General features: G+C 43.1%; 1 protein-coding gene across 1 annotated transcript in view; it reads left to right on the forward strand.

Annotated features, from left to right (window-relative positions):
* CIB2 (calcium and integrin binding family member 2) overlaps positions 1–17,236 on the forward strand; it is a 77,430-nt gene that overhangs the window by 42,208 nt on the left and 17,986 nt on the right. The window contains exon 3 of the mRNA XM_077829319.1: positions 15,975–16,086. Within this exon, the coding sequence (XP_077685445.1) occupies positions 15,975–16,086 (112 nt within the window). The remainder of the gene's footprint in view (positions 1–15,974; positions 16,087–17,236) is intronic.

Raw genomic sequence — 17,236 nt, forward strand, 5'->3', positions numbered from 1 at the left:
GGTGGGACTGCACAGTGTTGCAGGTATGGGATGATTCACAGTGGCTGCAAAAGGCCACTTTTGTATGCATAAGGCCACTTTCCTTCAACTTTGTGAGTTGCTTTCCCCTGCCCTGAAGCACAGGAATACCAAGATGAGAGCTGCCCTGACAGTTGAGAAGTGAGTGGCGATAGCCCTGTGAAAGCTTCAACGCCTGACTGCTACCGGTCAGTCAGGATTCAATTTGGAGTGGGAAAGTCTACTGTGGGGACTGCTGTGATCCAAGTAGCCAATGCAATCACTGATGTTCTGCTATCAAGGGTAGTGACTCTGGGAAATGTGCAGGTCATACTGGATGGCTTTGCTGCAATGGGGTTCCCTAACTGTGGTGGGGCGATAGACGGAACACATATCCCTATCTTGGCACCAGACCACCTTGCCAACCAGTACGTAAACCGCAAGGACTACTTCTCAATGGTGCTGCAAGCACTGGTGGATCACAAGGGACGTTTCACCGACATCAGCGTGGGATGGCCAGGAAAGGTGCACGACGCTCGCATCTTTAGGAACTCTGGACTTACTTCCCAGACCAGAAAATTACCATTGGGAATGTTGAAATGCCAATAGTTATCTTTGGGGACCCAGCCTACCCCTTAATGCCATGGCTCATGAAGCCGTACACAGGCAGCCTGGACAGTAGTAAGGAGCAGTTCAACTATAGGCTGAGCAAGAGCAGAATGGTGGTAGAATGTGCCTTTGGATGTTTAAAAGGTCGCTAGTGCTGTTTGCTGACTAGGTTAGATCTCAGCACAACCAACATTTCCATTGTTATTGCTGCTTGCTGCGTGCTCCATAATATCTGTGAGAGTAAGGAGGAGACATTTATGGGAGGGTGGGAGATTGAGGCAAATCGCCTGGTGGCCGATTTGGAGCAACCAGACACTAGGGTGATTAGAAGAGCACAGCTAGGCGCACTGCGCATCAGAGAGGCTTTGAAAACCAGTTTCGTGACTGGCCAGGCTATGGTGTGACAGTTGTGTGTGTTTCTCCTTGCTGTAAACCCGCCCCCTTTGTTGATTTTAATTCCCTGTAAGCCAACCACCCTCCCCACTTCAATCATAGCTGGCAAAGGAAATAAAGTAACTATTGTTTTGAAACCATGCATTCTTTCTTTATTAATTAAAAAAAAAAGTGAGATAACTGACAAGGTAGCCTGAATGGGGTGGGGTGCAGGAGAAGGGAAGGACAAAGCCACATTGCTTATTGTAGCCACACTACAAATCAGAACTGTTTGAATGACAGCCTTCTGTTGCTTGAGCCATCCTCTGGAGTGGAGTGGCTGGATGCCCGGAGGCTCTTCCCCCCCTCCGCCCCGCATTCTTGGGCATCTGGGGAGGAGAATATGGAACTTGGAGAGGAGGGCAGGCGGTTATACAATGGATGCAGCGGGGATCCGTGCTCTTGTTGGCTTTCCTGCAGCTCAACAGGTGCTTCATCATGTCCGTTTGCTCCCCCATTAGCCTCAGGATCACCTCCTGCCTCTATTCTTCATGCTCACTTAATGCTTTCCTGGCCTCTGCCACTGAGTGCCTCCATGCACTAAGCTGTGCCCTATCAGTGCGGGAGAACTGCATGAACTCAGAAAACATGTCATCGCGAGTTTGTTTTTTTCGCCTTCTAATCTGCGGTAACCTCAGGGACGGAGATGATAGGGGGAGCATAGAAACATTTGCACCTGGGGGGAGATAAAAAGGGAGAGTAAAATTTAAGATGATACATTTCTGAGAACAAAAGGGAAACTCTTTCACAGTGAATCAAGCAATTCATAGCAGACAGCACATGTGCTTTAGGTACAAGGCTGCATTTTGCCTTTTATATTGAGCGCCTGCCGGTATGGTGAAACATCACAAATGGCTGGGCAACAGAATTCGGTTTCCAGGCAGCCATGATAAGCCAAAGGGTACGCGGGGTTGGCTTCTTACACCTTCATAACATGTGGGAATGGTTTCAAACTGCAGCGCTATCCTTTCCCATAGCAAGCAATGCCAGTTGGGTTTCACATTTAAAAGGAGGGGCTGCGGTTTTCAGGTGGATGTGCAGCACACACCTCCCCTCACCCCCGCTGTGTGGCTATTCTCCGGGATGATCCCTTTTAGCCAAACACAAACAACCCAGCATGAACGGGGTCCTTTTACTGTTCCCTTACAAAAATTCCCCTATTTCAACCAGGTGACCATGAATGATATCACTCTCCTAAGGCTAACACAGAAAGATAAAGACCGAATGTTGCTTGAATGCGTCCAAAACCCAAGACCAATCATTGCCATGCTTTGTGCTGCAGTGATTCCAGACTACTTGCTACTGGCTTGGCATGATAAAGTGTCCTATCGTGGAGGATGAAATAAGGCAGCGCTCCCCAGAAACCTTCTGCAAAGGCTTTCAGAGTACCTCCAGGAGAGCTTCATGGAGATGTCCCTGGAGGATTCCTGCTCCTTTAAAAGCATGTTAACAGACTTTCCCAGTAGCTGTACTGGCTGCGAATGCATTCCAATTCTTCAGGGCAAATCAAACATTAAACACTATTGCTTTTAAACCCTATACTGTAGTTACAAATGTGCACTAACCAGAGTTGCCTTCTCCGGCTTCAGGGTCAGGGATCCCGCCTTGAGAGGGTATTGGCTCCAGGGTGATGAAAAGGTCCTTGCTGCTAGGGAGAACGGATTCACCGCTTGCCTGCTGAGCATTCTCCTCCTCTACTTCCTCCACAAAATCCTCCTCACTGTTGCGTGAGACTCCTCCCTTACAGGTGTCCACGGACAGTGGTGGGGTAGTGGTAGGGTCCCCCCTAGAATGCAGCTGATCATAGAAGCGGCATGTATGGGGCTCTGACCTGGAGCGACCATTTGCCTCCTTTGTCTTTTAGTAGGCTTGCCTAAGCTCCTTAACTTTCGCGCGGCACTGCTGTGTGTCCCTGTTGTAGCCTCTCTCCACCATGCCCTGTGCAACTTTGGCATATATATTAGCATTTCTTCTTTTTGATCAGAGTTCAGCCTGCACAGATTCTTCTCCACATACAGCAATCAGATCCAGTGTCTCCCTTTCAGTCCATGCTGGAGCTCATTTGCAATTCTGGGGGAACTGCATGGTCACCTGTGCTGCTGAGCTTGCCACGCTGACCAAACAGGAAATGAAATTCAAAATTTCCTGGGGCTTTTCCTGTGTACCTGGCTAGTGCATCAGAGTTCAAAGTGCTGTCCAGAGTGGTCACATTGGAGCACTCTGGGATAGCTCCCGGAGGCCAGTACCATCAAATTGCATCTGCAGTATCCCAAATTCAACCCAGCAAGGTCAATTTTAGCGATACTCCCCTCACAGGGGAGGAATACAGAAGTCAATTTTAAGAGCCCTTTAGGTCAATGGAACAGGATTCATTCATTTTAAAATCGACCTAACGCAGCTAAATTCGACCTAACCCTGTAGTGTAGACCAGGGCTGAGATCTTTCTTTGTCTTGTCTGATAGACAATACTGACCTATGGTAAAATTCACTACTGGAGTGAAGCAACACGACTTCATGGATGCCAGTGGAATAGTACCTGCTTACATCAGGAGTGGACTTGGCTGCTGCTGTGATTTAACCTGACCACATAAGGACTTCAGTAGGAACTGTGAGGGTGCATAACACCTTGCAGGATTGGACCCTAAAGTAAAACACAGAATTTCTTTGCCCGCATAGGGTAGCTAATGCACAGAGAAACCTGCCTCAGAAGTAAACAGCTAGTTCATATGTTAAATTAATTACTAATAATAAAATGGAGTGAAAATAATGTATAAAAATGAGTGTTTTGAATGGCACACTCTCACTTGAGCACAATCCATCTCTGAAATGTTTTTTTCATAAGCTAGAAGCCATATTTTGCACTGGAAGAAAATGGTATTGAGAGGAGCTATTGTTGCATTATCTTGGGATGGTGATGGGCTGATACGAGTCACTAGTGAATGGTGAACTGGTTTATAATGAGAAGATGTGACTTTAATCAGCATTGCACTTGATACTGATAGTTCTTTCCAAGACACGCCATTGTCACTGAAATCTAGTAAAGCCATTTTGCATGTAATTTTCTATAAATATACAAAGTAATCTAGAATTCAACTTCGGATGTTTTTATTTAAATGACAGGTTTCAGAGTAGCATTTGTGTTAGTCTGTATTCGCAAAAAGAAAAGGAGTACTTGTGGCACCTTAGAGACTAACAAATTTATTTGAGCATAAGCTTTCAGTGGAATGCATCCGATGAATTGAGCTGTAGCTCATGAAAGCTTATGCTCAAATAAATTTGTTAGTATGCATCCGATGAAGTGAGCTGTAGCTCACGAAAGCTTATGCTCAAATAAATTTGTTAGTCTCTAAGGTGCCACAAGTACTCCTTTTCTTTTTATTTAAATGATTCACACTATTAAATGTGTTTGAATAAATTCCTGATGTATAGGAGAATATATAATATTCCTGAATAAATATGTGCAATCTATTCTTACCTTGCCTCTACTGCTAGCTTATGATATTGTGAAAGCACTGCAGAGTTAATGAGATATTTAATGTATTAGGGTCAAATGGCCACTAAAGCTTCTACTTATTTTTAATCAATGAGCCATTATCAGCTTTTATCTTTTGTTTTCAGCATTCCTCTGTGTGTGGAGTTCTTATCACAAAGGCAGTGTAGCCAGCTATAGTGTGTTGTCATTGCCTAGCTTGGTGGTGATTTATGGGTACCAGGCCAAAGAAGAGTTTGCCTTTGGGTCTTGCCTTGGGAAAATCTGAGCCTCGCTCCGATAAAAATTTGACAGCAAATGAAAACAGTCACTGCAGTTGTGAGAGCCTGGAAATCCACTTGGCCATTTTACTGAAATAATAGGCTCTCTAAGCCCACACATGTGAGGTCAGAGGCCTGGGATGCTCCCTTCCTGAGATCTGTCGCCAAAAGAGAACCCTCAATGGGTCTGCTCCCTTCTATGCAGAAGGGAGGACCCAATCACCTCCACAGCACCAACTTCTTCCTTTCTCCCCTCAGCCACCAGAACACATATTGCATCTGGGATCTCCACAGGGTCAAGACTGAACAGGTCAGAGTACAGAGTAGATGGATGCTTATCCCTCTCTGGTCCCTTGGAGATTCCCTGGAGAAGATACTATAGCCTGCAGGACTGCTGCAGCCAATGGAGCCATGTTGCAAGGGAAGTGGGAGCTGTTGGGGGCTAGAATGAGGGGGGCTTCCACGTGGTTGGCCCCAATTTCCCCCCAGATCCCAAGGGTTGGGACAGACCCTGAAACCTTTTCTAGGGGGCAAACCCCACATTGCCTCCTTCTGACAAGATATGGAGTTTTTCATGAAAGGGGAAAGGACCAGAGTAATTAATGCAATTTTAAATTATTTCCAAATACCCCTCCTCCTTTGAAGGGCATGGAGAGCTCCGAATCTAGGTAATGCAAGAGAGATCTTCGTCTCCAGGTCACTGATCCAACTCAGGCTGGTATGACCAGAGGTCATCAGATGAAAGATGAAGTGTCTTCTGCTCCTGTAAGAACACAGCAAGTGTTAGAGCTGCTAGCCTTTAGCATAGAGGATGAGTGATGTGCTGTATTAATTTGTGATTAATAATAGTTTTCAGCAAGAGATGACTCTCAGCAGATAATATTCCATGCAGTGCCATTCACTGCAACTTTTGGGAATTGGTAGCTGAATCTGACTCTCAGCACTGAGAACTATACTTGTTCCAAATAGTGGCTTTTGCATGACTGACTGATGTGATTATCTGCCTCATAAAAATAGGAGGATTATGGCCCTAAAATGAAGCAAGTATTCAGTTTAGGAAATAGCCCCTCTATACTTTGGTTTTTACACTGTGTAAGATTGATTAGAAATGCATTCAGCTCCCTTGTCAAAATCAAATCTGAATCCAAGTCTGCAGAGGTGAAAAGCTAGTGCAGTAACCCAGGTAAACTGCAGCTTGTTACTAAAGCACATTCCTGAATGACTATCTGATGATGCCATGCTGCATAATCAAAGCTATTCTACTCCTTCATACACTGTACTCTGTCTGCCAGTTCTCCATTAATGTCAATTGTAGAGATTGACGATACAACACTCAGCTCCCATAAAGCAGTGTGTGATTACCAGAAATAGCCTTTTAGAGAGTAACTGGTCTGCTCAACAACACAAGTTTGCTGGGGATGTTGAAAATGGAGTTCATCTTTGCAGCTTGAATAAAGCTAGGTGGTACCTAATATGTGCCCTATTTTGGCAACAGAAGCAGGCCTATGCTAGAATAAGATAGTAATATATAGAGAGGGAAATAAAAATGAATGGAAAAGACATACAGTATCCTTGATCGTGACTGAGCAGCTGCCCTCTCTTCCTCTAAAAGATCCTTTACTTAATGGTGAATTGTTATCCTGGGATGGGTTAGACACTTGCTATTTATATTAGACAAACACAGAAACAGATGTGCTATGCTAGATCTTTCTTGTATCTTTCTTCTCCTTTATTCGGAGTTCCATCATTTCCTGATTGTGTCATTTCTCATCTACCAGGATCTGCATCTGGATCACTTCTGCATGGTTTGCGACCCATGTTGAGAACCGCTGCTATAGGGAAAATGTTCCACTCAAATTGTGCATTCTCAGCCTGTGCACAATGGCATTATCCTGCCTTAACTGTTTATTCAGCTCACAGTGTTTAATCACAACTGGGACTGTTACTCTAGCTAAAATTCTGCTCCCTCTTTTCCTGTACTTTGTGCAGTCATCCATTATCCTGAATGAAATGTTTTACAGTAAAGCAATTGTTTGTACAGTTCAGCCATGAATATCATTGCAGCAGGCTATTCATTCACTTGGTCCCATCTCCAAAGATTCTCAGAAACCTGTCAATACGTCCTGTCTGTCAGACTCCAGAAAAGAACAGGGACAGCCTTTGTTTTTTGTCTAAAAGGTTAATTATTTACAGGAAGTAGCTGGAAATCCTATTCCACTTCAACGGATATATTCCCAGCTCTCCATGCTCGAGGATCAATGCCGGAATAAACAGTATATGAAAAAGCATAGAAAAAAATCAATAGATACGTTTTAGTAAAAACATCATGGCAGTGAGATAAAAAGCCAGGTGATCAGACAATTACCTGGGTGAGAGAAGAGATAGAATTTAGGGCTGAATGGGAGAAGTTTGTGACTCTGAGTTTCAGTTTAGATTGTCAGACTTGCCTCTCCCTTCAACTGTGAGTGAGCTAGAACTAAAGCCAATGGGCCCAATTCTCAGCTGGTAAAACCTGAGGTACTGGTCCATTGGCTAGTAGATGGATGGGCCCAAGAAGGGAGAGATCTGCTCTGAGGTAACAAAGAAACAAAGCAAGCAATAGAGAATAAAATGATTTTTCTACCATTGGGATGGTGGCATTTGAACCCTTTCTTCCCTTTACCTCACAATTCCTCTCTTGTCTCTAACTCCCTGGTGTTTTGATGGGAGGATGGGAGGAGGGAGGACAATCAGATGGGTGAGCAGCTCAGTCAAAATGACGGTTAATTATTAAACCATTTATAGAGCACCCTGCCCGTCCCAGCTTTCACAGCTAGCATTTGCAGAAGGGCTCTGATAAGCTCCTGTTGTTAGTTCAACTTTCTTTAAAAATAAACCTTTGTGTGTTTTCATAGAGAAACTTCCAGGTAAAACACATAGGTGCATTATTACCAAGTATAGGAAGGACAGATATTCAGGTACATGGTGCTGTGTTTTTCTACCTAAGAATATGCATTTTTCTTCTGATTCTAAAAACCGAACTTAGTTCTCTGATCAGAAGTGTTGTCCAGTTCTAAAATTCTGGTCATGCTTCCCTGCAGTAGGGCAAAGTGGAATGGGTTTTATTTACAATCTCTGATAAGCTAACCACACGGAACATACTACTTTCTATGTCTTTCTGCCTTGTTGTGTAGCTTAATCATTCTAATAGTCTGCCAAGGAACACTGCTTGTAACGTTCCCTTGGTGATGCCTCCTAACATTTGTGGACTGCTGAAATGCCACAAAGAGATGCAAATGTGCTACAGGAATATCGTTTTCCTTTATACAGTTGCAACAGCTAAATCTTTAAGTAATGAGAAAAGCACAAACAAGGAGACAGGATGCATTGGTCAAGGAGGCACACCGGTCTTGCACAATTTTACTTCCCAAAGTGCTTTACAAGGAAGCTAATTACGTGAAAGTGTCCATGGTAAATAAGATGAGAACTACTGTTGGCCTTACACTGGAAGACACAAGTTGCTTGGTATCCTGTGGGACAACAAAAGTAGTTCTGTAATCTAATATGAAACCCAGTCGCTTTTCTGAATGGGATGAGATTAACAACACCATATCTTATTTTCCATTTGAAACTTACATATCACGTTGATGAGCCACATCAGAATTTGGACCCATTTCTATATAAATGGATTGATTTGGTTTCTCTGGACAGGATAGAGGGTTCATTAGCAGGAAAGGTCCTTTTATCACTCTTGGGCTGTGTTTACTTTGTGCTTTGTATGTGTCACAAAAAGACTGAGTCTCGGTCTTTATACTGAGCAAAAATAACGGCTATTCCAACTGCTGCTGTCCTCCTAACCCTTCCCACCAGCCACTCATTGAGCCCTCATCCATTGCTCTTATTTTAAAAAGTCAGATACTGCACACAAACACTAGTCCACAACAGCTGGGATACATCGTTGCCATCTCTCACATACCTGCCCAGTGTGCTGTTCCTAGCAGAATGTTACTTGCACGGGGGACATCAATCATTGTGACACCAGTTAATTTGGTGAGCAGCACAAGACGCCTTTGTATCTCTATCAAAATTTCACTCAAGACTGGGTGAAATTCTATGCCCTGTGTTGTGCAGGTCAAACTATGATCCTAATGGTTCTCTCCCGGGGGAAAATCTATGAAACACAAACTGTTGCTCTGATTCCAGCAAAGCATCCTGAAAAGATCTATGGGGAAATGCTACTTTTCTATGGCTACCTAGGAGGTCACATTAGTGGCTGTATTGAGGGAAGTTCTGGTGGATGGACAGCACGGAAGCCAGATAGGAGGGGACTAAAGAGAGAAACGGAGAAGAGGAAATCTAAGCAATATGAATAGGAACACTTCATTGTAGGTGTGCTTTGGAATGGAGTCCAGAATGATGCCCAGCTATCCCATTGACAATACATGTAGGGAGGCTTGGAGGGAAGGGAATACCATATTTTTGTAGAATGAAACACCATTCCAGTCTCTGAAGGCTAAAAAAGGTTAAAAGATTAATTAATCCTAAAAATTAATATTGGTTTGGAGGTTTTGTTTTCAACTGCTTTTCCCAGGGCATTTAGAGAAGCCCTTGCAAATGCTGTTTAGAGAGCTGTTTAAAGTGAGAAATGGCTGCTTTATATCAAAGTGCACAGTATTTATGAAATTGCATATTCGACAGAGTCAGCAAACTACCTGTGTGATACCAAGTGCTGCTGAAATGTGATGAGGTCACTGGGATATTTAATTTCCTGTATGGCACAATTCTTGCTGGGCATCATAGTTGAAGACATTATTTTCCTAAGATGCAGGCAAAAAATGGTAGCAAGACTTGGACACTCCTTTTATGTTCAGCTCCATCTGCTCTTTGTGATACTGCCACAGCTGCAGTGAGAGGGGAACTCCAGAAAGAGCTGTCAGCAGGATATTTTCCATGAAGACCCCTTGACTCCAGAATGTGGTCCCTCATCTTGGGGTGAAACAGCTCAGTTCTTATATAAAGCATATCTGTTGGCTGCGGTGTTGAGGGCAGGCTGAGGCCTCGGGAGGAAGAGGTTTTAGTGGGGTCTTGCTGCTTGAATTACTGGCTGTTTGAATTAATTCTGTTGTGCAAGGGCTCAGTACACTGCTGTCTCTATGTGACCCATCAGTCTTCATCCTTGAAGGAAACCTTCACAGCACTTTAAAAAGACAAACTTGGGAGCTTAAATTCATTTCTCTGCTAGACTCTAAAAATCATACCCTGAACAGACACTGGATTTATGGTTTATTACAACAATCTGTAACCCATTAACCCCCTCTTTTTGTCCTATGACTGCAGAGGTGTTAACAGGCCACTCTACCTTGAATGATCCCTTACAATATGTGCAAACTACTTATAATCATAGAATCATAGGGTTAGAAGGGACCGCAAGGGTCATCTAGACTAACCCTGTGCCAAGAGGCAGGATTGGTTGGCAGGATATGCTAAACAATCCACCTTGCATTTTGCTGTGATGCCGGAAATACCTTTTCCAGACCTGAAGAAGAGCTGTGTGTGGCTTGAAAGCTTGTCTCTCTGACCAACAGAAATTGGTCCAATAAAAGATATTACCTCACCCACCTTGTCTCTCTAATAGCCTGGGGCTGACACAGCTAGAGCTACACTGCATACATAACATCTGTGTGAACTGTTATTTTAATTGTTTGCATGCCTGCTGGTGGGAATAGATTTATCTAAACTGAAATTAACAAAATTAATAATAGAAGTATTATTATTTTTATTTCAGTAGCACCTAGGAACCCCAGTCGTGGACCAGGCCCCCCTTATGCTAGGTGCCACAAAAAGACACGATAAAAAGACAATCCTTGCCCCCAAACAGCTCATGATCTCAGTATAAGACAAGACACAAACAACAAGTGGATACACTTGTGGATAAACAAGTGGATAAACACTTGTGGATAAACCCATACTATTTTGTTGCAAAGGTATGTTAAAGAAGCAAAAGGTTAATATAACCATCAAGGAAATACATCAGGGAAACGTAGGCTAAAGTTGAACCAGAAATAAATACCTGAAAGATATCCTACTGACAGCTGGAGATTAACCACTGGTTATCCTCCCTCTGAATTTTATCTCCTATCACATGGGAATGTGAGAAACAGTCTTCCTTGAGTCCCTTTCACACTTGGGGTCAAATCCTGACCCCCACTGAAGTGCATGGGAGCTTTGCCATTGATTTCCCTTGGGCCAGGATTTCACTATAGGAATCTGACTTTTTTTTCTGGCCCCATTCTATTATTATTCACATACCTCCAAACTGCAGCACCAAAACTAGTTAACTGAAGCTGTATGACAAAAGGCATTGTAAGTGCATTTGATAAATCACAAGCTTGCTGAAAGAGGACCATCCATTTGCATGTAACCACATTCATTACACTGTGAGTGTGCTGAAAGCAGCTTTTGCACGGTGATAAAGAAAATGTTATTTCAATAGGTGCTGGTGGTTATATGAGCCAGAAGCTGATTCAAATAAGCTTAGAGAACCTTCTGGTGTGCTTCTGAATATGATGGTCAAGCCTGTGGTTCTTTGATGTTTGCACCCTTTGGATTGCTTAAACAAGCCTATAGACTGGGAGACAATAAGTATTTTCTCAGTAGCTATTATTGTTTTTAAATAACTATGCACAATAGTGCAGCTTCATGGGGAGTGACCTGGTGTAGGGGCCCCTCAGTGAGTCAAACACAAGTTATTGGGCTCAATATAGGCGTTGCTGGGTAAAATTCTATGATCTGTGATATACAAGAGGTCAGATCAGATGATCTGCTGCTCCCTACTGGCCTTAAAATCTATGAGTTTATGACACAGAGCTAGTGTAGAGGCTTCTATGCTACCTCCCCTTCTCCTGCTCCTGGTGGAGCAGGTATAACTGAAGGAGAAAGGAGACATGGCTGGAGCTTCCTTATACTCCAGCAAACTTTGGTGTCTGTATCAGGCCCTTGTGCCTTTTGGCAGCCAATGTAATTTAGAGCAGCTCTTAGGCTGCTCTGTGTTACACACGGCGAGCAAAGAGATGCATAGACAGGTCAGGCATCTTTGCAGTACCCCCTCCTGAGGTGCATTTTATGATCCTTAGCCATAGCCAAGTCTCCAAGCCAAGATGTATAATTCTGTCCTCTGGGGTTTGGTGATTATCAGCAAGCTAATCCGGCAATGGTTTATAAATGCTTCGTATATAATGTGCCTAGATTCCCTTGATGAAATTACATCTGTAAATGTACATAGATAGGCTATATCATACTGTCATATAGTACTGAGAACATCCTATAGAAATCTTCCAATAAATTGAACCTGTAAAGGAAAAATATGACTTTCATTCTTCTACTAAATGCATAAAAAATGACTTTAGCCAAAACGTTACACATGGAATCTTAGAAGCATAAATGAGATTTTTAAGGGAGCTAGAAGTGATTAACTGTATTTGTTAGCTGTGGGGAAATTGACTTCTCTTAACATTTTGCTCTTGGAAACGTTTGTAAAACAGTCTGGCCTCTCTATGACACTAAAGAGCACATCACAGCTTGACGCAGCTGTACTGTGAACCGCACTGAATGCAGCTGAGGAGAACTGCAGAGAGACAGCTGACAAATTACAATGTTGATGCAGATCAGCCTGTATGAGACCCTTCAGATATTTCTTGCTGTATAGCTAGGTTATGTAAAATATTTAGGCACAAATAGCTGTATAAAATCATTTCAAGGGGCACTTGACTAGATGGCATATGGAATTGGTACTGTAATGCAATCTTTCACTTGTAGATCATTGATACTGATCCAAACTAGGGGCCAAATCCTGCAAAGAGAATGAGACTCGTCCTTATCTTCCCATGAGACTAGTCCTTACTCAGGTGTGTAATGCCATTAAACTTAGTGGAGCTACCTATTCATAGATTACAAGGCCAGAAGGGACCATTGTGATCATCCAGTCTGAAGCGATGAGTGAGGGTGTGCAGGATCAGACGGCAGGTCAATAGTAAAGAGCCTTTGGCGTTGTTAACTGAATACATGCTCTCAGTAGCTACTGAGTGTCAAAGTTTGACTAAGACTCACAGTTTATCAGACCACTCTGTTTTATTAGCAAAGCTGCTCTGCTACTACATTTAGAAGTGAGCCCCCCGAGTGGGGCTTGTGTCTCTTAATTTATACAGTTTTTTGGAGAACAAGTTACAGAGAAGTTACAGACAAAAGAAGAAAAAGATTTTAGTCACCACCCTTCGAGATCCCTGAGACCAGTCACATATCTTCAATTACCTGCCACCCTTAACAATCTCCTTTAACAGCTTCCAGTTAACTTAACTAATTGCCCTTCACACCTTCCATTCTGATGCCTGCTTCTTAGACGTGCTGGCTCTATCTTAATTGCTTCTCCATTCAAAAGCTAGCTGTCCCTATGTGTGCTCCCTCAGATACTTTGTAACATGTTTTGGCATGCCCTCTCATATACAATGTATCCAGCATGTCCCCTTATACAACGTTATACTTATACAATGTTATACTTCCACATGAGCAACCTTATTGTATTTTCCAGTACAGCCCAAGGTTAAGTTTCCTTTATCTCACTAGAACATATAGCAAATCAATGTTAGTGGCAAAGCTACTACATTATCCTCCTCTAAACCTGTCCTTAAAACACATTTATGCCATGCTGCTGGCAATGATTAAGGCAGCTGGTGCACTGTGCCCACTGCTTATTACACTAATTATAACTGACTCTTTGTTCCCCTGTGTGTGTTTGTATGCACCTGTTCTCTCTCATCTTCATTAATCTGTAAGCTCTTTGGGTCAGGGACTTTGTGTACAGCACCTAGTACAGTGGGGCCTGATCCCAGAGTGGGGCTCCTAGGTACTACCACAATACTAATAATAAGGTGCAGCACTGGTGCGAGACCAGGGCTCCTCTGAATTATTGCAGGTGGATACTGGGATACTGACAAGTGCTTTCTCCGGTATTTGCTGGGGTGACTACGAGTGCAGTCATGTATTCTGTGTCTTTTAAATACCTTTTTGCCCCAGTCATTGGCCCTCGAGGGGTATGTCTATGCTGCACCCGGGGCAAGCCTCCCAGCCTGGATCCACAGACTAGGGTTAGGGGGGCTCGCACTAGGATGCTAAAAATAGCTGTATAGACATTGCTTTGGTGTTGCAGCTCAGACTGGAACACCGCTGCCTCAGGCTTGACAGCCCAAGCTCCAGCCCCCAGCTACAACATCAGCGTAAGCCCTGCTAGCATAAGTTTGTGGAGCTGGGCTGGGCGTCTTGCTCCCAGAAGCAATCTAGACATATTCCAGATGACCCTGTTCTTGCATCACTGCAGATCAATTGCGTAAACATACCCTAGGTGATCCTGTTCTTGCATAGCTGCGCAGCAAATACTCTAATGAATTGCCCTGGGCCACATTTGCTGTGTGGACATATTATATAAACTGGGTCTCACACACCCACGGACTCACCAGTTTCATACCTAGCTTATTGTATACTGACACCTGTGAATGCCACTCCTGCTTTGCACCCTAATAGGGGTCTAATGGACATTACTTGCTGTTTGCATGTCAGGTACTGTATCATGCTCTCTTAGTAGTATGCAAGGGTTTAGAGAAAATTATGAAAGCAAGAATAATTAAATTCATAAATCTAAACAGTAAAGGAGATGTATTGCAATACGGGTTTACCAAAGGTAGATCATGCCAGACTAATCCGATTTCCCTCTGAGAAAATAAATGATTTTTTTGATAAGGGAAGCTCAGTAGATCTAATATATTTGGACTTCAGTAAAGCATTTGACACAGTACCTAATGTCAATTAATTCAATTAAATTAATTTAATTAAATTAGGGAAGGTGGGGTCAGTACAAACATTGTAAGGTGGATAAGGAATTGGCTAAAGAGAAGAAAACAACAGGTTGTGCTGAAAGGTGAATTATTGTATCAGAGAGAGGTTACAAGTGGAATTCCTCAAGGATCAGTCTTGGGAACAGTCTTATTCAGTATTTTTATTAATGACCTTGGCAAAAGAAGTAGGAGTGTGCTCTGAAATTTGCTGCTGATGCAAACCTGGGAGGTATCGTCCATACAGAGGTGGACTGGAATATTATGCAGGAAGATTTGGATGAACTTGAAGACTCGACTAACAACAATGGGCGGAAATTCATTAGTACAAAGTGCAAGGTCATCCACTTAGGGTCTAATAATAAGAATTTCTGCTACAAGCTGAGGGCTTATCAGTTGGAAGTGAGAGAGGTCATGAACAAATTCAGGCTGGAAATTAGAAGAATATTTCTAACCATCAGAGGAGTGAAGTTCTCGAACAGCCTTCTCACAGGAGTTGTGGGTCAAACGACTTAATTTTTTTTGAGAAAGAGCTGGACAAATTTGAGTGCAACTGTATGATGGATTGCTTGTCATGGTGAGGTGCAGGGATCAACAGCCATGGGGCTCACTTTTGGTTTTTATCTTATATTCCTAAAGCTCATGCTTCAGGGTTTGAGCCAGCCACTGGCAGGAATGAGGAAGAGATTGCCCTCCCTCCCCCAGTGTATTCTGGGAAGTTTTTTATCTCCTTCCTCTGTCTCATCTGGGATGGCAGTGGCTGGAGATGGGACAGTGGGCAGGGTGGGCTAGGGCTCTGCGGTGGCACCTAGCTTTCTCTCTATCAGGTGCTTGGTTGGCTAGTTCTTGCTCATATGCTCAAGGTCTAACTGATCGCGATATGTGGGATTAGGAAGGAATTTCCCCTCAGGTCAGATTGGTAGTGACCTTGGGGTTTTTTTGCCTTTCGCTGCAGCGTGTGGGAGTAGGTCGCTTGACAGGATTATCTGGGTATATCTCATTTAATTAATTCACTGCCATTGTAGGGGCCTCGAGCACTGGTGCACTTTGGTCCCTCCCATTCTCTGCCTATGGCGCATGATAGTTTAGTCTCCGGTGGGTCTCATTTCTGTTGGTCTCATTTCTATTGTTGGATTTAGTGTGCTGGGTGTTGTTGGTGTACTCTGTGATACACAAGAGGTCAGACTAGTTGATCCCTTCTGGCCTTAAATGCTGTGACTCAAGTGGCAAGACTCGTGTTTTAATAAAAGTAAATGGGGCCTAGAGCAGCAAAACAATGTGAGCCTGTTTACTGAATGGAATGGCTTCTTTTTTGCTTGTTTGCAGGTTGCATGGCCGATACCATGAAATGGCACCGAACATTGTGCCCATGGACTACACCAAGGATCCAGATGTTAAACTACCTATACAGCTTATAATTAACATGCCTGAACTAAAGGTATTGCTTCTAACTGCTTTAAAATGGCATCATGTTAAATTTGCTTCAAGGAAGTGAAGTACCATGGTTGAGTGATAAGTAATGTGAGAAACTGAGTTCCTCCCCTTCCTATTCCAGGCAAAACCAATGTCAGCCACTGGAGTGATTTATGTAACTACATGAAGTACAGACTTCCCCATCACCAAGGGAGCCAGGACCAATACTTGAAAGGTGTTGGGGGGTATCTCATCATAACATCAGCTGTATGTATGCAACTCCTGTTGAAATTGATGGAAGCAGTGTGCAAACAACTGATAGGGCCCCCAGGAGTTCCTGGCTCCTAGCTCTTTGTTCAGACCACTGAGTCAGGAAGTCTTTCACTGTGATCTGTGGAGAACTTGCTGGTGGTCTTCAGAGAGCTGGCTTATCACAGGTGCTGGTTCCTCTTCCTTGTTTCCTGAGGCTAACTTGCCTAAAAAAGAAGCTGAAAACACACTAACTACTCCCCATATTACTTTTCCATATAAGCAAGAGCTTGTGTTGCTACAGGGATATCACATCATCTTAGTGGGAGGAGAGGGTGTCCATAAGAAAATCAAAATGTGGTTCACATCATGCAAAAATTTGGAGTGAGAAATATGAGTCCGCACATCTATCCTTTATCCAGTACAGCAACTAAATGTACCATAGTTTAACAGGACAAGTATGGATTGTTAGATACCATTTAACCTTTTGAAGCAAAGTATTGAATTGTACCAGTTATGACATAATACATTTGTTAGTTTTTCTGTGTAATATAAAATAGGTTAATAGAGTTTCTATGTACTATCATGCAAAAACCACAGTCCACTCACTGCTACCATCATTGGCAGTGTCACCCAAATATTTAAGGGAATAGTGCAAAAATGTTGTAACTGGTGATCTTCATTTCAATGGTTTAAAAAATCTCCATAATGTAGCACAGCAATCAGCACCTGAATGGAAGCAAAAGCAAATGCAGTATTTTTCTGAAATAATAAATGTACAGTCCTGAAGTCAGCATGCATTGAAAGGCATTTAAAGCCAAACTCAAACTGAAGTTCAGCATTGTTCGTCCCCCTACCATGTCTGGTGCACGCTCAGGGCTGGGGCAACATCCTACATGTTCCCAGGAGCCCATTTGACTCAGAAA

Source organism: Eretmochelys imbricata, chromosome 10, assembly GCF_965152235.1.
Source record: "Eretmochelys imbricata isolate rEreImb1 chromosome 10, rEreImb1.hap1, whole genome shotgun sequence".
Classification (NCBI taxonomy): domain Eukaryota; kingdom Metazoa; phylum Chordata; order Testudines; family Cheloniidae; genus Eretmochelys; species Eretmochelys imbricata.